Below are 25200 nucleotides of genomic sequence, written 5' to 3'. Positions count from 1 at the left end.
CCCCTGCGCGGAAAGGCGCCTCCCCGGGGCCTCTCCTCCCATGCCCGCCGCGACCCGGGCTCGTCCCAACCGCCCCCCCCCCCAGTTCTGCGCCTCCAAGGCCCCCTCGCCCCGCTCCCAATCCAGGTCCCGCTCCCCCCAAAGACGCAAAGCAGCAGCCGAGGCTAAAAGGAACAGCACTTTATTATACACCTGCCCTTCGCGCCTCTCATTGTCACGTACAAGGCGACAGAGCGAAGAGGGGCAACTCGGGCCGGAGCAGCCAGGCTTTCTGCAGAGACTTTGGATGGGAACCCGGAGACCCCCCCAAAGTTGCATTTAAAATCATTGGAAAAGCAAGTCATTGTATAAATACCATGTAAGAAGAATTTAAAAAATAAAGCTGGTTGTACATTTAAGATTTGATTGTGGCGGCATCTCTCTGTTGCAACACTCCACATTAGGTTATAACCAACAGCATGCCAACATACAGCTTTGCACAGCATTAACACAGACACTTGATTGTAGTGATTTCTGTGCAAAATTTCAAGACGTCTTTGGCACTTTGGGCCTGTAACAGTTGTGTTTGCCCTATCTGTAAACTCCCGACATCTGACAGAAGGTGGGAAACCACAGCCAATCACTGTTGTGTCATGGAACAAAGGTGTCCACTTGGCGAGAGGCGCCACCCTGGTTCAGTAATTAAATTAATGAATTAAAGTCTTTCCCTGGCCAAACACTGGCAAGAAGAAAACCCTGAAACCTGTTCTTGCCTCCCACCTCCAATTCTGCACCGATGGAACTCCGTCCCCCACTCCTGCTTTACGCTCCTCATCAATTCAGGGTCAAAGCTCTCAGTGCAACGGGCTCCTGCCTCCACTTGCAACAACATCCTTGGGCTGAAAAACTGGAACCGGCGTTGCTAGGAAAAGTGCTATGTAGAAACGGGTGAGGACGGGACGCTCAAGCTGCACTTCCAAACCTGTATTTTTAAATGTTTGCCTCAATTTGGTAATAAAGTTCATCACTGTGATATAAAAGCACTATTGAAAACCTGCTAACGCCAGCCAGATTTCTTCCCTCAATGTCATTCATTCATACCACCAGCCCCAGCCCCAGCCGCAAATGCCCCAGGACCCTTTTCTGAAGCACGCAGGAGGGTCCCTGGCAGCAACCTTGAACGGGAGCCTGGCCAGTGGACACAAGCAGCAAATGATCCACTGCAACTCCTTCGGCCCTCTGTCCAAAGGCAGCTGGAGGCTTGAAGGGAAGCTGCTTACGCCCAACTGAAGGTGACTAGGAAAAGGCATTCTCTCCAGAAAGTGACTCCAGCACCATTAAACATTGGCTTTTGATGCAGAAAAGGGCCAGGAACCATCCTTGATCGCCTTGAGGTTTCCTAATTCTGGCCCTAACAGAGCAGCCAGACACCCAGGACAAGGGCCCGAGCGCCAGCCTTCCCCTGGTGCTTAGAGGGCCCAAATCCTTCACAGGAGGAATCGGGGAGCCTTTGGCCCCCTCCTTCCTTCCCCTGGGCCAAGAGGGTCTCTGACTTGCCCAGGGACCTAAAAGGATGGAGGCTCAAAGGTCAGAGGAGAGGGCCGTTCCCTTCCCAACTGATGCCAAGGCCCATTCCAGACCGCAGGCACCAGCAGCAAAGGAGGCGGCGACCTCTGGCTCTACTCCCGGGCCTCCATGGCAAGATCCCTGTCCTTTCTGGGCCTAGGGGGAAGGGAGGGCCTATTTTGTGGCTAGTCTGCATTGGCAGGTGCTGAGTGTTTTTTGAAATGCCCCCTTAGGAATTGCGGATACATTCACTCAAGTTGGAGGAGGTTCTGCAGAGGAAGATGAGCAATACAAATTGTGACCTGGCCTTGGCTACTCTAGTGTTAACGGTCAGTGTCAAAATGGGGAAGGAAGCCGGTCAACCTGCTTCAAAGAGCGTCTCCCTTTGTAGGAAGAGAGGGGGGGCTCTGCATGGCCAGCTGGAGACGCACCAAGAAAGCTACTCGACTTCCCTGCCCTGGTTCCTCTCACACTGAAAAGAATCTCTTCAGCCGAGGCTGCTTCTTTCAGGTTCTCAGGCTAAGACTCGAATTGGAGGGGGGAACAGAGCCTCTCAGAGGGCCTCTCTCCAGACTTTGGGGGCTCTTCTCATTTGGAACCCGGCAGGCAGCTCAGCCTCAGCCCCCAGCCTCCCCTCCCCCACAGCAACAGCAGCAGCAGCAACAGGGCACAACTCGGACTCCGTGGCATGCCGGGCCCCCAAGGGAGGAAGCTTCCTTTCTCTTCCCGGCCACCACTGAAAGGCACATCTGGCAAGTGGAACAGAACGATGGCTTCACACGGCCCAACCAGAGAATTTCTCCTTCGACGGCTCCCGCCTGCCCTGCCCTGACCAGGCAAAGGGCTAAAGGCCGCAGCCTCCCCAGAGCCCTTCGGGAGGGGAGAGACGGGGCCGCTCCAAGTCCAGGCAAGGCACTGAGGCTGGCAGGTGGGGCCTTCCCCAAGGCCAGGAACCAGGCGGGGCGGCTGCAGCGGCGGCGGCTGTGCTAGGCCAGGAGGCCCAGGCGGGTCACTTTGGCCGAGAGGAAGGTGTGCAGGACGAAGACCAGGGGCTTGGGGCAAGAGTGCAGCTCCAGGGCCTGTGGAGGAGAAGGCGGGAGGGAGGGTCACCCCCTGCCGTCTCAAAGGCCAGCATCCACCCTCTCGTTCCACACAAGACTGAAGTGGCCCAGGTGTGGCTAAACCTCTTAAGCTCAAGTGGCTTTCTGGTTATGGGTGGCGGCCGTTTTTAAGGCACCAGTGCCGTGGCCGTCTCCTCCTTCCTCAGGGGTGGGAGCGAAAGGCCTTCCTCCTTTATTCTCCAGTGGAATTGCAGGGACTTGCCTAAATCCGCAGCCCCCCTTGAGGCAGCCGAAAGGTCTCCCCCACCACTCACCAGTTCCCCCTCTGGGCCGCCAAAGTCCAAGTACAGGTGTCGCACCCCATCGTCAGCAGACATCTTCAGCTTCTCGAAAGGGTACCGGAGGAGGATGCCGGCAGAACCAGCTCCCTTGCTGGACACGGTGAAGCCGTTTTCATAGTGGACCGTGAGCCGGACATCCTGGCTGTTCCAGATGCAGCCTAGGCGAAAGACACAAAGCGGAGCCTCCGTGGTCAGGAGGACGGGAGGGGAGGGGAGGGGAGGGCCACCCTGCGGGACAACCGGGCCCAGGCTCGCTTTGGCCATCCCCAGCTTGGCTCTTCTTGTCCGGGGGGCTGGTAACTTCAACAGGCGATGCCTGGTCTGCTGGAGAGCCAGGCTGCTCAGCCGGGGGACACGGCCACATGGAAGGGCAGGTTTTCCCTCCGAGGACACTGGGAGGCCGGGACTCGCTCACCCACCCCATCGTCCCTGCTGACAAGGGCACCAAAGCTGTGGCTGGTGGGCATCATGTCCCCATCCCGTTGGCTAGGCGGGCCCCTGGGCTCCCTCCGGGGCGAGGGTTCAGGAGAGGAGGCCCTACCGTCTTCGAGGCTGGGCAGCCAGGCCATACCTACGGAGACCTCCTTGACGAGCTCTGCAGCGGCGTGGCAGCCTTGCACCAGCGTCCTGGTCCAGGTGGAGAGGTCACGGTGGGTCTCCACGCGGAAAACGTGCACCTCGATGCCCTGGCGAGAGCCCGACCGTGTGGCAAAGCTAAGGTCTGATCCCAGGCAGGGCGACCGGCAGCCTGAATGCACCAGCCTGGGGTGGGGGGGTGGGGGGTGGGGGCGAAGGAGCAGCAGTTGCAAGCTGGGGGTGGCTTGCTCTGAACAATTAAGCCCCCCACCCCAGAGGGACTGCAGAAACGCTTGGGGGCTCCTTTCTCTCTTGCAGAGACGCCCCCCACCACCACATCGTCCCCCCACAAAAATCAGGGAAGAACCCCAGCTGGGAGGGTGGGCAGGCCACAGAGCAGCAGCAGCAGCCCACCAGCAGGCAAATTACTTTGGGCGGGCTTTGGACTCAAGGGAGGCAACCTGGGGGAGTCCCGCTGAGCCTCTGCCAGCCCCCCTGCAGCAGACACCGGTGGGGGAGGCCCCGCCCCCCCTGCACAGGGGAAAGTGCCAGTTCCCTCTTGCTCAGGCCAAGTAAGAAGGCTGAAGCCAAACCAAAGGGAGGAGCAAACACAGCCCTCTTCTCTCTTGGGGGGGTGCAGGGGGGAAGCAGGCAGGGATACCTAACAAAACTTTTCTGGCTGAATTGGCAGCCAATTGCCGCTCCCCCCAGCAGCTCTGCTTCGCCTGACGCCCCGGCACAGAGGGAAGAGGTGCCAGCGGCTTTGCTGGTTGCAGGAAGCCACTTGGGACTTTCCAGCCTCCAGAACAAAAGTTCCAAAATGAACACGGGGAGAAACTTCCCAGAAGGAGCAGCCAGAGGCAGGCAGGCAGGCAGCCCCGCCCTGCCCAGAGGCTGATGGCCGCCAGACCCCAGCACTCATGGGAGGGGCTCACTCCCCCTCCCCTTCAGGATGGGGGCTGAGCTCTTCTGTGGGTTCCCCCACCTGGTGGCCACCAGTGGGTAGCTGTGGCAGGGGGAGGCCCAAGCGTCCCTCGTCCAGGGCACGGAGTCGAAGAGCAGCAGGTCTTTCTCCGTCACGGCCAAGAGGACCGGCCGCCAATTCTGCCTCCCGCCATCGAGTCTGGCCTGCAGGAAGCCGAGAGACAAAGGAGGGGGCTGAGGGGGGGCAGGGTAGCAAGGGTCCGCCTAAAGGGGCCCAGGCAGGAGGGCCTCCCCTGTGGGAAAGCGGCTTACAGACAAGGATCAGGCGCTAATTCAGAGAGGGGGACTCCCCCCCACACATTCACCCCCCCCTTTCAGTTTCCAGTGGTCAGAGATGCTCCCCCAGCACATGAAGGGTGCTTTTGGGGGGACGGTGACGACTAGGACTTTCTGGCCAAAGGAAGCCTCCCAGGCGGATCACTTCCCTCCCCTCCCGCTGGCCACCAGCCAGAGAAAAGCGAGCCCTGCGGGGGAACGGGGTGAGGGGCTCACCTGCTCGGCCAGCCAGGCGATCTGCTTGACCTCCTTGCTGCCGCCTGGTGCAGGACTGGCCCCCAGCATGGCATTGAGCTCAGCCAGGACCTGTGGGAGGAGGGCCATGATGTTGGTGTGGATGGCCATGAACCACGAATGCGCCGTGGCCGCGTCTTTGCAGCGAAGAACCAGGGTGTTCCGGCTGTCGGGCGAGTGAAGTTCAATCAGCCTACAGAGAGAAGGCAGAGCTGCTGAGCGGGGGGGGCTCCACCTCTGATGCTCTGGGTCCCCTTTGCCCCCCCCCCAGCTCTTCTCAGGAGACGAGTGTGGCCCCCTCCCTCAGTGGCCGCAGTGCCACCTGTACAGAAGGACACACATCTCTCCTTCAGGGCCCGGCCAAAGGCAGCTTAGAAGGGCCGCTGACCCAAGAGAGGGCTGGGCTGCTTTGGGGGCGGCCAGGCCTGCAAAAGCCATTTGGGTTTGGGGGCTGACAGGGGGCTCCCCATCGCAATGCTGCCCCATTCCCCAGCCCTGCCCCCTTGAGCTGAGTGGGCATCAACCACTCCTGCTCTCTGCCACCCAAAACAGCCTTTGGCACAGGGGTTGCTTAGCAGGAGGACTCCCCACCCCCACCCCAACCCGAGGCAATGCCACAGCTGCCAGGATTGGCCAGGGCCTTTCCGTGCAAGCGGCAGGCCTGGGTGCAGGTGGCACAACACACCTGGGCCCGTGTCTGGAGCGTGTGCTGCCTGTGCAAAGCCCAGACCCTCCATTCCAGAGCCACAAAACGACTTCTGGATGGGGTGGGGTGGGGGCAGAAAGACATCGGATTTTGGTCCCCTGCCCCTCCCGAGAGAGACTGCAGGGCTGCAACCTTGAAGGAACCGGGGGGGGGGGCTTCCTAGCTGCAGCCTGGAGGTCAGCCCAGGGTATCCTCTGCTGCCCGGCCACGTCTCCTGCTTGCCCCCCTCACCCTCACCTGTTCTCCAGGTCTGGCATGCTCAGGTTCCTGGCAGCGTAGCACATCTTCAAGGGGATGACTTTGCGGTCCTGGGGGGGGCTCTGGCGCTTGGGGGAGCACGACTCCTCGCTGAGGCTGAGGCTGAGGCTGGGCGACTGCGGAAACGCCCCGTCCCACGGCAGGTCGGACACCAGTGACGGCTTCTTGATGTACGGAGTGGCCTCCCGCACGTACTTCACTAAGAGCAGGCCGAGAAGGGAGGGGCTGAGCGTTTCCCAAGAGCCCCGCCGAGTGGCTCCCTGGGGGGCTCCCCTCAATGGGCTAAACCCGGGGAGGTCGGTTGGGCAGAAAGCAGCCCCATGGCACCCCGGACTCGCCTTAAAGACCCCAAACCCTCCTCCGCCCCCAGGAGCCGCCTGCCAAAGGAAGGGCAGGCTCGGAGCAAGAGGACTCTTGCAAGGCGGATTCCGCTTGGCTTCCTGCTTAATGCTGCTCTTTCCCCCCCCCCCCCAGGCAATCCTCTGCTCTCTCCCTGCAGCTACTCCCAGGCCGAGTGGCCATTTCCCCACCACAACCCCGTTGGGGACCCGTCACGATGCTCAGCGCAAAAGCAACTGGGAGTGGGCGAGACTTCCGGGTGTCCCCCCGAAAAGCAGGGGAGGGAAAGGCCTGGTGCTCTGCTGCAGAGGAAGGGTCTCCCCCAGCTCTGCCCAAGAGCCCAGCTCTCCATTTCTGAGCTGCTCAATGCTGCCCACCCAGCCAGGCAGTGGCGGCGGCAGCAGCAGCAGCAAAGCGGTGTGGGGCGGCCCCCTACCTGCCTGGCAAGGAGCAGCCCCGCCCAAGGTGCTGGTTCAGGGATCAGCTCTGCGCCCTGCTGCCCTCCAGAGAGGATTAGTGGAGCTAGGCCTCTAATCCAGCCGGAGACCTTGGCTCCAGCAAGGAAAAGCTGCAGGGAAATTCTACCTGTCCCCGGGGCTTAGAGGCAGTTTCTGAGCCAGTCACCGCCAGCACTAGAGGCAGCCTTTGCTCTGGTTGCAAATGGTTCACAATCTGGCCAGCCGTTGTTATGTCTGCTTGCTCGGCTAAATGAGCTCTTGGTCAGAAGCCATGCAAAGAGACAAGGGCAAAAGGAGAGGGCAAATCTGGATCAATGATCTGCCAACAGCTGATAATCGTGAGCCCCTGCTTGCGAAGGAGAAGCCTGCCTGGCGGTCACAAAAACCTCCGGCACGTGCTAAAAGCCTGAAGAGAACTCTCAAAATCCCACCAATCTTCCAGCCTTTAGGAAGATCAGCTGGTGGAACGGCAGTCTTAGAGTGGTGAAGAAGAAGTAACTGCTAGATAAACACGAACCAGCTCCACTTCTCAGCAGAAAATAAAGTCCCAATGACTGACCTAAGCCATGGGCTGCTCTTCCCAGAACGCTCCTTTGGGTCTCCTGATGAGCACCGAGCCAAGTTATGTGCAGCAGAGAGGAAGCAGCTGGCATGGGGGCACCAGGAAAGGGCATCCGGTGCCAGCCACTTGCTTTCTCAGGCACCTCCGGTTGAAGCAGGGCCAGAGGAAATACCGTCTCCGTTTCCCCATGCAAATCCCTGGCTCCATTCCTCGGATCAGCTTGCCATCCTGGGCTGGCAGTCGATTCCCAGACATAGTACAGCCCTACAAGGCAGGGAGCCAACTCTCTTAACTCTCCTGAGCAGCCCTGCCAGGCACGGCGGCCTCAGAGGGGGCTCTGAGGCAGTGGCAGGTTCCAAAGATAAGGGAACATAGAAAATACAGGAGCCTGTTTCTCTCTGGAAGGACCAAAAGGCTCACCCTACATTAAGACCCCACCACCACCCAAGTCACCAATGAGGCAAGAGCAGGGCAGGTGTTTACAGCTGTTTCCCAAGCAGGGCAGCTGCAGGAATGGCAGCAGGCTATTAGCCGCCTGAGCCCCGTCCGCAGGGCGCACCCTTAACAGGGCCGGTGGCAGAGGGGGGGGGGGCACCTGTGCATCCTTGCTGGCCTCGCACCCAGCCTGTCCAGTGGGGCTCCCGGCCTGTGCAGAGCGGGGCTGGGGGTGAGGTGGGGGGTCAGAGCTTCACACACAGCTGCCTCAGTGGTCCAGAGGGAGCCTTCCAGCCAAGCAGCCGGGCCCTTTGGGGAGAGAAGAGTGCCGCCTTCCCGGGTCAGACTCAGTCCAGCCTCTCTGCAGAGACCCCGGGGCTCCAAGAGGGCCCGGGGGGAGGGGGGGCAAAGGGAGGAGCATTCCTTCTGCGGCGACCAGTGGAAGAGGCCCCTCCTAGGAGGCTGGCTCAGTAGAAGGAGCTCCACAGCTGGCTACCAGATGTGTGCTCTCCAGTGTCCCGGCCCATAAAGCTCCTCTGCCCTCCTATGCCCACCAGCCTTTGCTCCTCTCCAGCCAGCTCCAAGGACTCAAGCGCTAGGGAGAATAAATCGGAGCCGGTGGCCTTCTTTGCCAAGTGCAAAAGTGTTTTATTCAGCACCCTCCCCCCCCCGCCACCAAAAAAAACCCCTTGGGTTGAAAGGCAGAGGAGTCAGGAGGGACTTAAAGAATCCCGTGGAAGATCGGAAACGTTTAGGCCTCTCAAGAAACCTCATGTGGGAGCCAGGTCAGCTGCCCACGAGGAGCCAAGGCAAGCTCAACCAGACAGAGACGCACTTGGGAAGGGCCCAGAGGGTGGTCTGGGGGCCTCGGGCAGCTTCACCGCCCTTACAGTCACCCTTTCAGCTGCAAAGCCCCCGAAAGCCACCCAAAGTGTTGGACTTTTGAGGAAGACCTTCGCTTGACACAACAGGAATGCTTCTGCCAGAGGCCAGGGCGGCCCCAAGAGGTCACTCCATTCGCCCCATGAAGACCGAGCCCAACTGGCCGCAGCCCCCATTATTCTCCAGAGGGGCTGCAGCCGAGGAAGAGCCGCTGCTCAGAGAAAGGGAAGTGTTCACAACCCCTTGCATTTTGCGTAGGGGAGGAGAGGAAATGCACAGTGCGCCCCCAAGAAACACGCCCTGCTCCCCGTCCACAGCGGCCTTTCAGCTGCAAAGAGCACCCAGGGGCAGGAGACCCTGCAGCGCCCCCCCCCAGGCAAAGGAGGGGAAGCCGGAGGGAGGGAGGGAGGGAGGGAGGCAGGAGCAGCCACCACTGTGGGACCTTCTGGCTCCGCCCCCCCCATCACTCTTCTCACCACCCTCCCTTAAGGGGGGGCCACGTTTCCATACATTTTCCCGCCCAGAGACGTTAACGTTTAGGGTAAGAACTAAGAGAACAAAAAGCTGAGCCAAACTGGCCCTTGGGGGCATCCTGTGCAGGGCCCCCCAGCCATGAGTGCACCAAGTGGGGAGACTTGGGGGAAGCCTGGCCAACTGAGGGGCCGGTGTGCAGGAGGGCCCCCTCAAAGGGCAGCAAAGGGCAGCCTTCTTTCTCTGGTCAGGGCAGTGAAGGTCAGTCCCCCTCTTGACTTGGGGCTGCCCTTTAAGGCCCCCTCAACTACAACCACTGCAAGGGGCGATTGGCATCGGCCCCCCAAGATCAGCCTCCCTTTCCTTTCTCTCGCTGCCCTGATGGGGGGGAGGCAGGCTGGCTTCCAACAGCGGCCCAGGGAAACGCTGCTGGGGTCACTTCCGACCAGGGTCCCCCTGGGCACCCAAACTTGCCTTTGCCTGGTCCTGGGCTGTGAGTTACAGCAGGAAGCCCGGCCTCCCCTGCCGCTCCGCTCACGGGGCCCACAAAAGGCCCTTCGAGGCCAAGAGGCCCCGCGCCAGCATTGCCTCGCCCGGCCAAAGAACGAAGAGGAGCCGGGAAGTGGCAGGTGTGCCGGACAGTAGCCCCCCCCCCCCAACCACGTGCCCAGGTGACCCGCCAGCCCCCCGCCCTCGGCCGCCCTCCCCACCGGACAAAGCAGCGGGGCCCCCTGGCTGCCTCCTGCCCCGCCGGGCCTGAGCCCCCCGGGCCAGGGCTGTCCGATGCGCCCGCTGACCTTCATCAGGTCCCCGGCTCCGCAGCCCCGGCCGGCCGAGCTCATCGGGCTTCTTCAGGGGGCCGGAAGGCCGGGCAAAGGCGCTGCCCCCGCCGGCTCCCCCCAAGACTCCCCCGGCTGCTCCCGGGGGGCGTCGCCGCCGCCCAGCCGCGCTTACCTTCCAGCAGGACCTCCCGGCCGGCCCGCTTGAGCGCCTGCACGGCCTGGTCGTGGGTGGCGTCGCGGAGGTCCAGGCCGTTGACGGCCAGGATGGCGTCGCCCAGGTACAGCGCCCCGCAGCGCTCGGCCGCCAGGCCCGGGAAGATGCGCGAGATGAGGACCGGCATGCGGTTCTCGCGCCCGCCCTTGATGCTGATGCCCAGCCCGCCCGCCTCCGCCTTCACCACCCGCACGCGCCGCACCCCGGCCGGGGGGGAGCCCGGCGCCGAGCCCCGCGGCGGGGAGGGCGGCGAGGGGGCTCCGGCGGCCCGCTCGGGGAGGCGGCGGGCGAGGCGGCGCCGTTGGGCAGCCCGTTGCGCGGCTCCGGCTCGGAGCTCAGCGCCAGCGCCTCCCCGCTCAGCTCGGCCAGCGCCCGCACCCAGCGCTCCCGCAGCAGCACCTCCACCAGCCCGGCCTTGCGGGCGCGCGTCCACACCGCCATGCCCGCCGCCCAGACGCCGCCAGTGGGCGGCCGGGCGGGGCCTCTTGCAGGCGCGGGGGGAGGAAGAGGGGGCTGGCCCCGCCCGCCGGTTCGTGCCGAGGGCAGCGCGTCACGTGGGCCCGCCGCGCCCCCCGCGCTGCCGGCTTCAGGCGCACCAGCACCAACTTGGGAACGTTTTGCAAACATACCAGGATTCCAGCTGTTAATCCCCCAAAAAGACCCCCCAATTAAGTGCGGAAGCGAGCCTTGAGCTGCTGGAGGGGCCTTTATTGAAACCGGAGCTCCTGGCCAAGAGGAGCCGTCCAAACCTTTCCTGCCCCAGAGAGGGAGTTTCCTTTGGCTGCACTGGGCACAGCAGCCTTTCCTACCCAAAGCGGGAGCCACCCTGTGCTTGGCCCGCCCAACACGGGCCTGCGGGAGGGGGGAGGAGACCGGGAGGGAGGGGCTGCCCACCCTGGCCAGCAGGCCAAGAGGGACGGGGATCTTCTCATGCCAGCACAGGACACACGACCTTCAGGCTCCACTGAACAGCAGCGAACAGGCTGTTCACTTCCTTCTCTCCCTCTGCAAATGCAGAGACGGACGGACGGACACACACACACACACACACACTCACTCACTCACTCTTCCTGGAGAAACACAAAAGAAAGCAGGTCAAGGCAGCTGCTGACTTTGCTCTTCTGGTTTGATGGGGCGGAAATCAGGGTTCCCGGTCTGCCTGCCTGGGCCTGGCGTCAGCAGAGCCAAGGGGTCCCAGGGCGGCCCTGAAGGAAGTCTGCTGGCCCCTTGGCTGCCGGCCCCGGGCTTCTCCCAGAGACGATGCGGCTGCTCCTTTCTGGCCAAGGGATGAGCCCCGACACACCGTGCAGAAAACAGGAAGTGACTCTTTGCCATTCTCCACCAGGAAGGTTCAGAGAGAAGCAGCAGGCAAGGCTGGAAGAAAGTCCCCGAGCGAGGAGGCCCGTGGCGGCCCTGGCTCCCAGGCACAAGAGGTTATGTATTACGAGGGGTGCCTCTCTTTCCCAGCCAGACACGCAGCCCCCTGCTTCTGACGGGAAGGGCACCGGGAGCCCCTCCATGAAGCACGGCCTCTGCAAAGATCCCCGGAGGTCCCTGCAGGGCAGCACATTAGGTCCCAAACTTCTTCTGATAGACGGGTGGTGGCAACTGGGCTTTGATGTCCATCAGCGGCCGCTCCATCACCACCAAAGAATTGTCATCCAGGAAATCCACAAAGAGCAGAGGCTGGGGTTTTTTTTTTTTTGGGGGGCAGGGGAGAGAAGAAACAAGCAGTCCAGTTAGAAGGGGCTTTGCTGGCACAGCTGACTTCCTGAAGGGCACCTAACTCGGCCCTTTACCATGCAAGCCTCGTAGGGACAAGAATGCTACCGAGTTGAATTCCCCGGGGTGGCAGCCACAAGAGTACCTGCACCCATTTCAGAGCACCGTGCCATCTTGGGACACGCATGCACAGCAACCCTGGAGCCACCAGCTCCCTGCTTCCCACGGGAGCCAAGCCAAAGAAAAGCTCACCATCCAGACTGCAGCTGCCCGAGAGCAGCGGCCCTTTGCTTTCCCCTCTCATGCCGGGGCGGGAGGGGAATTATGGGTCCCTCCCCCCTTGAGCTACCAGAACACCTCCGTGGGACACAGGCCCCGTCCCTTGCAGCGGCCTGGTCTACTGCTGAAGGAAACTCTGCTATATTCAAGCTTTTCCATAGGATGCGACTCCTTGGCTCAGGCACAGGATGGCAGCCTCCCCGCTGCTCGACTAATGGGCCAAGGGCTCCTCAGCTGGGGCTTCAGCAGGTGGCATAACGCCCCTCACCCAGACTGTCCAAAATACTCCTAAAGCATTGCTGTCCCTGGCTGTCCTGGTGCCTCTTTGGCAAACCAACTTCTTGCAAACCCTGACTGGACCCACCGATCTTGGTTAATCCAAGGGCCCAACTTCTGCCCTGGAGAGCCCGGGCCCACGTGGAAGGCCTTCCTTCCTGCCTTAAGAGATCTCATTGCCCAAAGACCCACCTGGAACTTCTTGCAGATCTTGAAGGCACGGCCACGACCACGCTGGATCGTTTTCACGTGTGGCTCCAGCGTCTTTGAGGCCGCAGCATCCTCATGCAGTGGCTGGAGGAGCAAATTAAGCCATCAGGAGGGGCAGTCACTGTCCGAGCTAAAGGCGGGTTTCGCTGGTTGGGTCTCAGTGGCCTGGTTCACCCTTTGTGCTGAGCCCTAACCAGACCGGCCTGGCTGAACTGCCAGGTGGGGCTAAGCACCTCCCTGAGCGCGGGTTCGGACTCCAGAATTAGCCCCTCCCACTCCCCCCCCCCAGCTGGCCTGGATAGGGACCAGCAGCCCAGGAGGCAGTGGTGCTTTCCCACCTGACCCAGCCGGTGGGGGGAGGGCAAGCGGCGTGGGCCACTTGCGGTCCCTCCCTCCGTCCACTCACCAGCGACATGTCCAGGATGCAGAACATGTACGTGTCGTGCAGCAAGACATGCGAGGAGTGCCTGGGGCGGAAGGTGATGTGGGTGATGGGCGTGTCTCGCTCCAGCCAATCCTTGTGCAGGCCCAGCTGTTGCAGCTTCCGGCTCCAAGGCGTGTAGCCTCCCTCCTGGATGCTGAACTCAAACAGCTGGAAGCAGGAAAGCCAGCAGGGTGGGCGTGACTCCCCCTCCCTCCCGTTCTGAAGCCAGATCGCTCCCATCCCAGCACGAAAACCGCCTCCCTCCCTGGTGCTGCCATCACGGCAACCTTTCCTCTGGCAAAAGAGGCAGTTTGCAGAGCAGGTCTCATAACGGCAGCTAATTCCAGCGGGAACAAGGCGTTCGTCTCTAACTAGGATCGATGATGGTGACTGGCCTGCTGACTCCCCCATGGACACCCCCGGCTTCCTGGCCCCAAGAGCAGCAGTTACAGCCGAAGTCTGCATGAAGGACGGGTGTACAAAGCCAAGACCGTCCTCAACTGGCCAGGCCTGGGGCAATTCTTGGAGGCAGACCCTTGTGCGTGGCAACTCTGCTTTGCCAATCCAGGGAAGGGCAGCCCTTACCTGCTGATCCGAATGCGCCACGATGAGATTATTGGTCAGCGGATGGATTGCCATTGCGGTCACTGGGCACTCGTAGGCTGGCACAGAGCAGTGAAGCTGGGGGAGGAAGTTGCAGCGGAATAAGAGAGTGAGCCTGCCCCGGCCTTCCCCGCTTGCAGTACTGGCTTCTCCATCAGAGGTTCCTGGACTCATCGGGGGCTGAGCCAACTCTCTGCCCCGCAAAGCCAACCCGAGGGCTTTGGCAGAGCAAACCAAGTGCCCACCGCTGGCTGCAAGAACCAGACCAGGAAAGAGATGGAGGAAGCAGCAGCTCTGATCTCTGGCTGCCACGTTCGCGGCTGGGCTCACCTTGGTGTTTTCCAAGTTATAGATGCAGATTTCCCGGTCTCCACTTGCTGCACACAACCACTTGCCATCCGCACTCACTGCCAGCTGATGCACTGCTTCCAACCTCTCTGCAGGAAGACACAGGCGCGGAGCAGTTTTTCAGATGTCCTCCAGCAGGTCTCTGCTGCAGAGGCCAGCTAACCGCTGCCTGCCTTTCTCATCTGGGAGCATTTGCAGAAAACATTTGGTAATTCCTGCAAGGATTTTCAATATGCCTTAATCCAAAGCAAACCCTGGTTACCTGAATTTGGACGAAGCGTGTATAGATGCCTGCAGATCCCTGACTGCGAGAGCGAAAGCACATACACGCAGCCCCGATCCGATGCCAGGAAGAGCCTGGTGGCGTCGCCAGAAAAAAGAAGGCTGTGGGCTGAGCCGTCCAGCCTGGGGGTCTTGCGAACCTTGGGGAAAGCAAACCAGGATTGATGCAACCGGCTGGGCCCTCCAGAGAGCCCGGAACATTTCACGCCACGGAGATCTCACTCACTCGGTTGATGGAAACGTGGTCACTGGCGAGCTGAACCCGATGCAGGAAGAACCTGCTAGTTGTGGAGTAGGCAATCCAGCCGCCACACGGGGAGAGGCAGCTGGTGCGGATGTGCTCGGGGCCCTTCAACGAAGCAAGAGGACCAATCATAGTGCAGGAAGGGGGGGCCTGTGCAGCTGACTCAGCAACGGGTGGGATTCTCCAGACCCAGCCAAGTCGAGGTGCTACACAGGTCTGTCAAGGGGCATTTCTAAGGCACCCGTTGCCCTTCTTTCTCTGAGCGGAGAAGGAGGGCAATGCCAAGCAGGGGCTGGACAGATCTGCCCCAGCCGCAGGGTTAGGAAGTCACGGCTTCTCACCTTGGCCTTCAGCTGGAGCAGGTTCCGGGGGGGGCAGGACACTGGCAGGACCTCGCCAGGCCTTCCTGCAACAAGAAACAAGGTGACATGGCAACGCAGACCTGCTGCGACTGCCAAAGAGGGCAGCTGGGAAGACAGGCTGCGCTATTGCCCTGCCCATCCTCTGCGCGTTGAAGCCGTGCGCATCCTCACCGAAGACGTTGGTGGTGCCAAGTCGCCAGAGCTCCAGGTGCTGGGGGTACTGGAAGAGGAGGAGCCGGGCTGTCCTGGCACAGGAGACGAGGCGCCTCTGCGGGAAGAGAAGAGCCACCTGAAGCACCAGTGGAAGAGACAGCTGGCCACATCGCTGCAGGATCCCTCCCTCCCTCCCTCCTCTTCAGGAGCAGCCCGGCCCAGCCGGAGGGAGCAGACCCTATACTCACGTGGGGGAAGGTGATAGTTCGGAGGGCCGCATCGTAGGACTTGGAGTCCACCTTCTCCATCAGGGGTCGGATCACAAGCTGCCCATCCAGCCCTGCCAGAGGAAGACGGCACCTGGCTCATGCTTCCTGGCTAGCGAGGGCTGGCTCTGGGCATTTCCCCAAAGCACTTTCTGGCCTCTGGCTTATCATTATCTCAGCCGAGATGTGCAGGCTTCTTGAACAAACCACGGCTCAGTGCAATGGGCAAAGTCCTCCCAGCCGTCCAAATGCCACCGGACCAGGGGAAAGAGCCAGGAGCGCAACGGGTCTCACCTACCTGGCTGTCCCCCTTGGGGATCCGGGGGGAGGGGGGGAAGCATACCCGTGCCCATCTTCTGATGAGTTACAACCTAGAAACTGGGTGCCCTACTGTACCTCCAGAGATGAAGGCTGTGGCGGTGTGAGCCACTGTCCGCACATCGTGAGTATGATGCCGAAAGGGTCTGGTCCGCACCCACTCGCACTCAGAGCTGCCCAGCTTCACTGGCAGCAGTTGGAACTGATACACCGTGCCCTCCGACGTGCCAACCACCATACTGTCTTCTGCCTGGAGAAAACCGGTCAATACCAGGGGGTGAGAACCGGATGCCATGAACCTCCCAGGCCACAGAGGCTCTTATTCCCCCCGTCAGATGCCTCCTGCTGAAGGAGACGGCGGCTCAACCCCAGCTAGCCCTTGGATTCCTCCTGCTCCTCATTTCGGACTGGACTTGTACACGAAACGCCCACGAATTCCTTTCCAAAAAGGAGCAACCCCCGGGGGGCGCTAGTCTGGTTGGGGGGGGAAGCTGACAGCGCCCCCCACCCCACCCCACCCACCCCAGATCCACACAGTGAGGCTTGAGGAATTTGGGTTTTGGCAGCTGGTCTGGCCAACTGCATCAGGAAAGAATGTGGGTAAATATTCAAGTCTCTGATAAAAAATGCTCCTTCCAGTCCTTTTTAACAGGATTTACAGAACTTCCCGCATTTTGCAGCTCTCACCCACCTCAGCCACGGCCACAGAAAGCACTGCAGCTTTGCTGACGGGGTGCTTGGAGAGCAGAGTGCCCATCGCCGAATCCCAGAACTGCACTTTTCCAGCCGAATCCACGCTGACCACAGTGCCATCAGAAAGGAAGGCCAGGCCCCACACCAGGCATTTCTGGCTGGAGGGGCCTTGCAGACGCCTTTCTACCAGGATCCGCTGGCTGGTGTGCCCTAAGAAACATGCACGTGGGGTGTTCAAGTGCGGTGGGGAGAAACCGTTGCTCAAAGAAAGCCACAGAAAACTCTTTCCTTACCTGGGGCCCCTGACGGGCTCCATCATCTTCTTTTAGAACACCTATAGAAATTGAGCCCAGGGCCTTTTGCACCCCGAGACCAGAGCAGGCTCCAATGGCTAAGGCACTGCCACTGCCTCTGCCGGGTGTAACGAAGCAATCTGGAGCACCAGCCCTCACCGCCAGAGTGGCTCAAAGACTCCTTTGGCAGCCCAGGCGGGTCCCTCTCAGGTGCTGTTTTTTTTCTCTTGGTCCAGACCAGCTGCACAACTTACCAGATTCGACGTCAAAGATGTAAATGCAGTCGATGGAGCCAGCTGCGATCTTGGTCCCAGAAGGATGCCAGGATAGAGAGAGGATGCGCTCTGTGAGAGAAGGGGGGAGGGTTTCAGCCCCAGGGGCTGGAACCATCCAGGCAATGCTGCTACCCCACCCCCAAACGGAATCCAAACTTCCCGCTCTGCACAGTGGAAACAGGTCGATTTTTGACTTTCGGAATCTAATCACAACTTTAGGCAAAGTGTTACAGAATTAAAGCAATGCTTTCGACTCCCTTAACTGTCAACCTAGAGGTTGAAACTAAAAAGGGCAGCTCTCTGCCTTCAGCTCCTTGCACTGAAAGCAAAGCCCCCACCCACCCAACCCCGCCCTCTAAGGAGGTCCCCAAAGGCCCCCTGCCCGCCCCTTCTGGCCCCGCGACCCCCCACCTTTCTGCCGGTCCAGCTGCCTTTCAAATTGGATTCCATCCGCCCCGACTCGGAAGAGCTTGACGGAGCCGTCCTCGCAGCCCACCTGCCGAGACCAGCCGAGCGTCAGTCGGGGCCCTCGTGGACCCCCGCGCGCCTCCCCGCCCCGAGAGCCCCCAACTCACGCACCGCCAGCCGGGCGCCGGAGGGTCGGCCGCCATGCTCCAGAGCGGCCCCCGAAGGCGTCGAGCGAGCCCTTCACGCGCAGCCTCTGCAGGTCGTACTCCAGCACCGCCCCGTCGAGCCCGGCGCCGAAGAGCCGCTCGCCCGCCGCCCAGCACAGCGCCTCCGGGGCGCGCGCCTCGTGGCCCGGGATCACCTGCGGGAGACACCGGCCGCGTCAGGGGGCCGGCCGGGCAGCGCCCCCGTGCCCCCTCCTCCCTCCGCCCGCCCGCCCGCCCACCTTCTCCTGGGCGCCGTTGGCCTGCAGGTCGTAGAGCTCCACGGCGCCGTCGAGGCGGGCGGCGGCCAGGCGGCGGTGGGGCGGGCGGGCGCCGGGGACGGCCAGGCAGCGGACGCCGGAGGGCACGAAGGCGAAGAGCCGCGCTCGGTGCACCTGGAACTCGCCCATGGCCGGCCGGGCTCCACGTGCGGCGCTGCCCCGGAAGCGGAAGCCGCGGAGAGGGGCGGGGCGCCGTGGGCGGGGCGATGGTGCAGCTGGCCGTACGCCGGTGAGTCCCGGGGCGGCGGCGGCGGGGGCGGGGGCCGGCGCCCCGTCCTGACCGGCTCCGTCTTGCAGGGCGGCCGGCGGGGAGGCGGAGTGGCTGCTGCTGGAGCTGCAGGGGCAGCTGGAGGCGCGCGGCGGAGGCGGCCTGGCCGGGCGGCTGCTGGGCGACCTGCACTTCACCCAGGAGGTCAGCGCGGGGCCCGCGGGGGGCAGGGTCGGCGGGGAGGGGGCCGGGGGTCGTCCGCTGCCCCCCGGCCGTCCCGCTCTCCGCCCCTCAGGGAGCGCCGGTGCTGGTCGTGGGCCACCACGTGCTCTACGGGAAGGCGGTGCGGCTGGAGAAGGCCGTGGCCGTCCTGCGCAGGGGAGCCGCCGCCGCCGCCGAGGATCCCCGCGGCCCCGCCGCCTACGAGGTCGCCGCGCTGGTCCGCACCAAGCTACTCTTCAAGACGCGCCCCAAGCCCATCGTCCCCAGCGCGCCCAAGAAGGCCTGAGGGCCGCGCAGCGCTGCTCTTTGGCCGCCCTCCCTCCGGAGCTTTCTTCCTCCCTCTTGTTGGGGCCCCGTTTCCTTAGCGGGAAAGAACGGGACGGGCTCTTCCGTTTACAAAGCTTTATTATAGTTACAAATAACAAATGTAATAAAAAATCCAAACCTGTTTTTACAAAATGAAAATGTAAGTAATAATAAATAAGTTTACAAATAACGGTTAAGTATTCATCTGGTGTTATTAACAAAAGTACAAAAACTTCTGAAACTCCTCAGGAACCCAAAAGAATCATCCTGCAAAAGGGAGGCAGCTGAAGCCCAGCAGGACTGGAGAATAGCAATAATGCTTAGATTTATATACCACTTTACAGCCCTCCAAGCAGTTTACAGGGTCAGCCTCCCCCCTCCCCCCATACAATCTGGGTCCCGCTTTGGGCCAAATCAACCTTGAACCCTCAGGATCAAACTTCTGGCAGTGGGCAGTGACTTAGCCTGCGGAACTGTCTTCTAATCAGTGAGCCACCACCATGGAGGAGCGTGGAGAAGCAAGGGGAAGAGGCAGCCAGTCCAGAAGAAGGAAGCCCAGCCAAAAGAGGGGCTGGGTGGTGGCTGTCCGCCCCAACATGCTTTGCCCTTAGCCAGCTTGGGGAGAGAAGGTAGCAGCCTGTGGGCCTAGCTTTTCCTCCCACTGTGGCCTTGAGGCCTGTGCACAAAGGCAGCATCGGAAGAGACTCTCTGGCCACCTTTGTGGACCAGTGACTGCCCTTCCTCTGCCCTTCCATTCCCAAAATTACCGGTCGGCACACTGGCATAGCAAGAAGTGGCCTGGGCAAAGACACAGTAAGCTCAACTTGGCTGCAGAGCTGTTGCTTTGTGGAATGACAGAAAAACCCCGTGAGATCCCAAAGGCTCTTGGGATTTGTACCAAGGAAGGACCTGGCTTGGCAACTTCAGTATTTCAAGCCAACCACACACACACAAAAAAAGGCTATTTGCTCGTTTTTTGCAAAACCCTCAAATTATATATCAGAAGCAAAATATGCAAATCAAACCTGTTTTGAAAAGTATCTAGTTACAGGATAGTAACCGCTGGTTACAGAATAATTTTCTCAATATAAAATGTTCTATACAAGGCAGGAATATACCTAACTGGAGAAGGGTGTATATAAATACCTTTTTGGTTCAGAAATTAATGCCCGTAGTAGACTTAGGAGAGCTGCTGTGATACCCGCTCACCAGTCTCAGCTGCCTCTGAGAAAGAGTGGTGAGGATGAGCCATACAATGGGGCGGAAGCACAAGAGTCCTGTGCAGCACCTGCCCCCCTCCCCCCCCCCATGTGAAGGAGGCTGAGGGGTCTGGATATTGGCTAGGATCAGGAATCCCATTAGCAAGGAAGATGCACAGAACCCAGTCCATACATCTAAATGGCGGCAGATCAGTAAAAGTCATATTAGTGCATTCAACACCAACATGACTAAACATTTTGTCATTATAACACGTTTTCTCAGGACATGAAACTTAACTTGCATTCTTTTAAATGTGCAGGCCTTATTTACAGCTTATCCATATTTCTGATAAGCTAAAGGTTTAGAACAAAAGGTTGTCAGAGTTGGAAGTTGGCCTTGGAGGTCTTCTAGGCCAACCCCACTGCTCTAGCAGGAGACCCTAATGGCTGTTTGGCCTCCTCTTAAAAGCTTCCCGTGACAAGCACCCACAACCTCTGAAGGCAGGCTGCGGGTTGGGGGAGGTTAAAAAGCGGAGCACAATCTGGCAACAGATGTACAAGGTGGGAAACCCAGAAAAGTCTCCAAATTTTTCTGAGATAGTTTAAAATATTGCTCAAAATGTAGAAACTTGCTTTTCCAAAAAAAGGTGTAAACATGCAAGAATTCTCAGTTTCAGGAATCCTCTTCAGGAGTGAAACTGGGAAAAGCTGCCTTTCCTCTAAATTCCAGCAGGGGGCAGGCCGGATCTGTGCAAGGGAGCGCCAGAGCAAACCTGTGTCCACAGGTTCAGACCTTGGCAAAGCGGGGAGGGGCAGGCATCATGTCCCCTCTCAGTGGAACGACAGTTTGCAGTCAAAGCTCCCACCGCTCCAGAACTAGAAGCCCCGTGAGCCCCTTCTTGCTGGAGGAGGGAGGCAAGGGGTACTAAGGGGCGGAGTGCTTTAAGCAGAGAGCAGGATGGGAGCCCCTGAAGCACCACTGCTGCCCCCCCCCCGCATCCCCCTTGTTCTCCTGGTTGGAAGTAGCACCGTGGGGGAATCTCAAGACCTACGAGGAGGGCGAGAGGCGTGGACAGAGGTAGAATGTCCTAGGAGTACCCACAATATTACAACCACGCGGTTGCAGGCAGGAACCAACCACGGCCCAGCTCAACTCTGTTCAGTTAGGTGCCATCCATCTGCTTGATAGCATGTAAATGTTGGTGGAAAACCAGGAGTGGCTTTAAGGCAACCGGCTCCTCCGGCTGAGGCCTCTCCCTTTCTGCATTCTGGGAGGCTGGGAAAGCTCCCTTTCTGGTGAGCCGCACTTTCCCCAAAAGGAGCTTTCTTGCCTTCACCCCCCAAGGCCCTCCCTTCATTCCTGCAATTAAGCAACCGGAAGACACCATGTCACTTTCCCTACAGACAGAATCGCCAAAGAGGATCTGGGTAGAGCCCCCCCCCAAAAAGGACTCAGCAATGCCCCCCCGTTGGTGATTCCCCCAAAGTATGGCCTCTGAGAGCCACCCTCTTCACCCACTCAGGAGAAAGTCACCTTGAGCTACTCAGGAAAGCCTTGCTTGCATAGGAGGGCAGGTGAGCTGCTGCGGGAGTCCAGGTGGGTCTTTCCACCAGGCCCTCAGGGAGGTTCTGGAGCCTCCCCACCCCCAGCAGAGTGTTCTGGCTTGCTGAGTTTGCCAGCTGCTTTCAGAGGAGCCACATGAAATGCTGCCTCAAGCAGGGTGGGGCCAGCCCTTCCCACGCCTCAGCCACACAGGGAAAGGGCTGCTCCACGGAGTTTCTTGCTCCAGCTCCCTCCGTTGCCTTCTGGCAGCATCACGCCTCTGCGAAGGGCAGGCTGTACCGCTCCTGCGGCTTGCTGCAGCGCCTGGCCACGATGGCCAGGTAGAGGGTGAGCAGGGCCACCCAATAGCAGGCGTACAAGATGGCCCCTGAGATGAGGAAGACCAGCTCAGTGTCTGTGAAGAGGTCCTGCCGGTAGGCGGTGTACGCCAGCCCGCCCAGCAGCACTGCAACCCAGACCGAGACCGGGATGAGACCCATGAAGTTGACCACAATCCTCTTCCTGCCAGAGGTGCCCCAGCTGGACTTGTTGATGGTGGCGATGGCAAACATCTTGGCTGGCAAGAGGCTGGACATGTACAGCAAGGAGTAGAGCGACATGAAGATCATCTCCGCATTGCCCCGCAGGAAGCAGGCGTAGAGGGCCTTGACGATGCCCACCAGCTGCACCGTCAGGAGGAAAAGGAGGATATTCCAGACACGGCCGCGGTAGAACAGCTGGATGACGGTGGCAATCAGAAAGAACGGGAAGAAGCCGGTCACCACCGACTCGTAGGTCATCCAGAGGTGGTGCTTGTGGAACCAGAGCGCGTTGTAGAGCCACTCCCGGAAGTAGGACTTGCTCCAGCGGGTTTGCTGGTTGAGCCAGCGCAGGTAGCGAGTGGGGGTTTCCGTCAGGCACTTGGAGCGCGCCGTGTACTTCGTGTGGTAGCCCAGGCTGAGGACCCGGTTGGTGAGGTGCCGGTCGTCCCCAAAGCTGCACTTGCTTCCCAGGAAGGTCTGATTGTACCACCCTTCCAGGAACTGCTGCAGCAGGGAGTTGCGGTACATCCCCAGCGGCCCACTGATGCACTGCACGCACCCAAAGTAGGACTGGCAGGCCCGCTCCACATTGAACGCCATCCAGTACCGCACGCTGCTTAGGAAGGAGATCCACGAATCGTACTTGTTCAGGATCTAGGACAGAAGGAGACGGGTTGGGGCTGCGCTGCTCTGCCCCGTCCCTTCTCCAAACTCAGTTTTCCATGAGATGACCACTCAGACTTTGCACTTATTCCTAGTTTGTTTAATAATTGTTTATTACAGAAATTAGATAGAGTTGCACATAGCACCAAGCCTCAACTTTAGTTTGCAATGGCAGAGTAAAGCATGAATAAACCTGTTGCAGAGTTGCAAAATGTCCAGGATTAAATGGAAGGGCCGGATTCTAAAACAACCCAGAAATCAGGGCTGGGCAGAAAGAGCAGCTTCCTCTCCTGGGAACCCCCGCCCCCCCCACCCCACCCCCACTTGCGCTTCCTGAGCTCTCATGTCCTACCTGGACATCTCCACCAACACCACCAACATGGGAGTCCTCCTCCAGGATCCGGAGCATCTCCACCGTGCAGGCAGGATCCAGAACGGTGTCCGAGTCACACACCTGCCCAGGAGAAATAGCCACCATGGCCCAAGAGAAGATTGACACCCAAGGAACTCTTCCCCTTTAGCAAGGCTTGAAAAGCCCCCAGGAGACAGTGCAGCAAGGAGAGGCAGCAAAAGGCATGGGTGGTGCCTGTCCCATAGAAGAAGGGAGCACGGTTTGACTGGCATGCAGCAAGTCCGCCTCACCTGGGGCAGGACACCTGAGTGGAAAAGAAATGCCCCTTCCTAGATATGAGCCCAGCCCCCTAGGGGCAGGAAGGGTGCCACCTGCTGGCAGTCCCTGGCAAGGAGTCCCTTCTACCTGGGAAATGGGCAAGGTGCCCCTTGGCCAGCTCCAGTGGGGCCAAGGAGACTTTGCTTTATAACCACATTCACAAGGGCCCTGGCTGCTTCTTCAATGGTTAGGTGCCAGGGTGGCAGAAGGACAGGGAAGAGAAAGAACAGGGAGGCCTTGCACGCTGGCACCCACCTGCACGTAGTCCACTGAGTCCCCCAGGGCCCGGAAGGCGGTGTACATGACCTCCCGCTTTCCACCCCACTTCTGCATGATACAGGAGTGGGTGTGGCTGCGGACCAGGCTCTGGACGTGCTGCGCAGCCTTCCGATGGGCCCCCTCCGTCTCATCCAGCGCCCGAGCGTGGAAGTTGCTGCTCCAGATGTAGCAACTGGTCTGCTCCGAGCCCATCACCTCCTGGAAGATGTCCAGCATGTAGGTGTCCTCCTCTCCATTGCCATCCACCACCATCACCACCTTGAGACCAGGGAAGGAGATGCGCTGGATGGAGCGCAGGCATTGGCGCAGGTAGTCGGGGTCCTCCTGGTAGGCAGCGATGCAGAGGGCCACCGAGGCTTGCAGCTTCAGGGGTCGCCCCTCCAGGCGCATCTGCCGGTGCTCCAGGAAGGCAAAGAAACTCTGGACGAAGAGGTGGAGGCCCAGGATGGCCCCGTAGAGCCCGAAGGACAGATAGTGCTGCTCCGTGTGGATGAACTGGTAGCCTGTGACGTAAGCAGCCAGGATGCCCCCCAGCACCGTCACAGCGAAGAGGGTGGTCCCTGAAACACGCAGGGCTGTGGGGAGGCTCACGGGCATCTGCGGAAGGAGGGGGAGAGGCCCGCTTACAGAGCTGGTAGTACCTCTAACCCAAGCCCCACCCGCGCACCTCGCTTCAGGCAAGAACGCGCACCGGCACCGCTGCTCCTTCCCAGCCCCCGCCCCCCCAGGAGGCCTGGAGCTGGCTTTGCCTTCCTCCCAGACTGGCCCTTCCTCTGGGTGGCGGGCAGGGGGAGAGAGGGGCGCCTGCCCAGTGGTGCTCCCGGGACCCGTCGGGGCCCCGGACACCTGGAACAGCTGCACCAACCCGTTCAGCCCAGAGACGGGGAGGAGAGCAGGACAAGTCAGCGCTGCCCGCTCCGAGCCGCCTCAGGCCCGGACAGGGCAGGGAGGCAGGGCGGCGGCCACTGCCCTTCCCTGCTCTACTCCGCTCCCGGAGAGCCCGACGGAGCAGCCGCTGAGGCGGCCCGGTGCCAATGGGGACGGCCGGGCGGTTTCAACGCGTCTGCCCGCTCGCTTTTCTCCGGTCCGCGCTGCCCTTCCCTCCCGCCGCCGCCGCCGCCGCCTCCAGCAGCAGCGACAGGTCCTTCCTCGTCGCCTATCCCGCCATGCAGCCCGGATACGGTGCCAGTCAGGCGCCTCTTCCTAAACCTTGCCCGGAATCGCTCGAGGAAAGAGATGCGTCGCCGCCCGACGTGCCAAGGAGCAGCAGGCCACCGTGGAGCATGTGCAGAGCGCGCGCTCCCCCCTCCCGCCCAAAGTGCAAGCAGGGTCCGGGCTGGGGATCCCCCCGCCCTTCTGGTCGGGCGACCCACCGTGCCGTGGCGTTCTCTCTCGGACTCCGAGCAACGCAGCGTTTTAAAGCGCCCGACCTGGGAGGCTCGAGCCCCGCCCCGCCCCGCCCCGTCGGGGGGGAAGCCCCCTCCCAGGCCAAGGGGAGGGGCGACAGCGTGACCTGCCTCTCTCTGCAGGTGCTCTCGCCCACCGTCCCGCCCCTCCAGCGGGTCCAGCAGGGGCTGCCACGGGCGCGCTTTCCGTGGAAAAAAGATTTGGGCAGCGCAGGAGGGACGCAACTGCGGAGATGCGGGGCGAGCGGGACGGTCCCGGCGGCCAGGACTCAGGAAGGGCTGTGGCAGCGGCGGTGGCAGCGGAATTGCCGCAGGCGCTGCCCGACAAGGAGACCGCTCCCCGCCAGACTTAGAGCGGCTCTTGCGCAAATCCCAACTGAGCGATCTGTTGACCCAGA

The 25200-nt window shown here is 60.8% G+C and overlaps 4 protein-coding genes across 4 annotated transcripts; 1 reads left to right on the top strand and 3 right to left on the bottom strand.

The window, feature by feature from the left end:
• Window positions 1-165: 165 nt before the first annotated feature.
• SNTB2 (syntrophin beta 2) lies at window positions 166-10613 on the bottom strand. Its single transcript, XM_026719781.2, is given in 8 exon segments — window positions 166-2624; window positions 2921-3105; window positions 3519-3709; window positions 4509-4651; window positions 5000-5210; window positions 5961-6180; window positions 10083-10382; window positions 10385-10613. Coding segments are annotated over 8 exon segments (1524 nt in total). The 5' UTR covers window positions 10566-10613; the 3' UTR covers window positions 166-2531.
• A 198-nt stretch (window positions 10614-10811) lies between these two features.
• Window positions 10812-17935, bottom strand: UTP4 (UTP4 small subunit processome component). The gene is given in 18 exon segments (XM_026719779.2): window positions 10812-11810; window positions 12594-12695; window positions 13018-13203; window positions 13621-13716; window positions 13969-14075; window positions 14249-14408; window positions 14495-14617; window positions 14854-14918; window positions 15046-15142; window positions 15276-15367; window positions 15690-15861; window positions 16303-16514; window positions 16852-16941; window positions 17284-17368; window positions 17452-17474; window positions 17477-17494; window positions 17497-17641; window positions 17726-17935. Coding segments are annotated over 18 exon segments (2058 nt in total). The 5' UTR covers window positions 17894-17935; the 3' UTR covers window positions 10812-11693.
• On the top strand, window positions 17871-18690 carry CHTF8 (chromosome transmission fidelity factor 8). Its single transcript, XM_026719778.2, has 3 exons — window positions 17871-17993; window positions 18062-18176; window positions 18268-18690. Exons 1-3 carry the CDS (start codon window positions 17971-17973, stop codon window positions 18478-18480), a joined length of 351 nt encoding a protein of 116 aa, XP_026575563.2. The 5' UTR covers window positions 17871-17970; the 3' UTR covers window positions 18481-18690.
• On the bottom strand, window positions 18582-24305 carry HAS3 (hyaluronan synthase 3). The gene is made up of 3 exons (XM_026719818.2): window positions 23373-24305; window positions 22800-22901; window positions 18582-22438 (listed from the first exon to the last, which is right to left on the bottom strand). Exons 1-3 carry the CDS (start codon window positions 23991-23993, stop codon window positions 21515-21517), a joined length of 1647 nt encoding a protein of 548 aa, XP_026575603.2. The 5' UTR covers window positions 23994-24305; the 3' UTR covers window positions 18582-21514.
• Between the last annotated feature and the right edge of the window lie 895 nt (window positions 24306-25200).

This window comes from Pseudonaja textilis, chromosome 11 (assembly GCF_049901715.1).
Source record: "Pseudonaja textilis isolate UNSWEBS1 chromosome 11, rPseTex1.2, whole genome shotgun sequence".
Classification (NCBI taxonomy): Eukaryota; Metazoa; Chordata; class Lepidosauria; order Squamata; family Elapidae; genus Pseudonaja; species Pseudonaja textilis.
The sequence above is the reverse complement of the archived record's forward strand: the minus strand, read 5'-3'. Positions and strand labels throughout refer to the sequence as shown.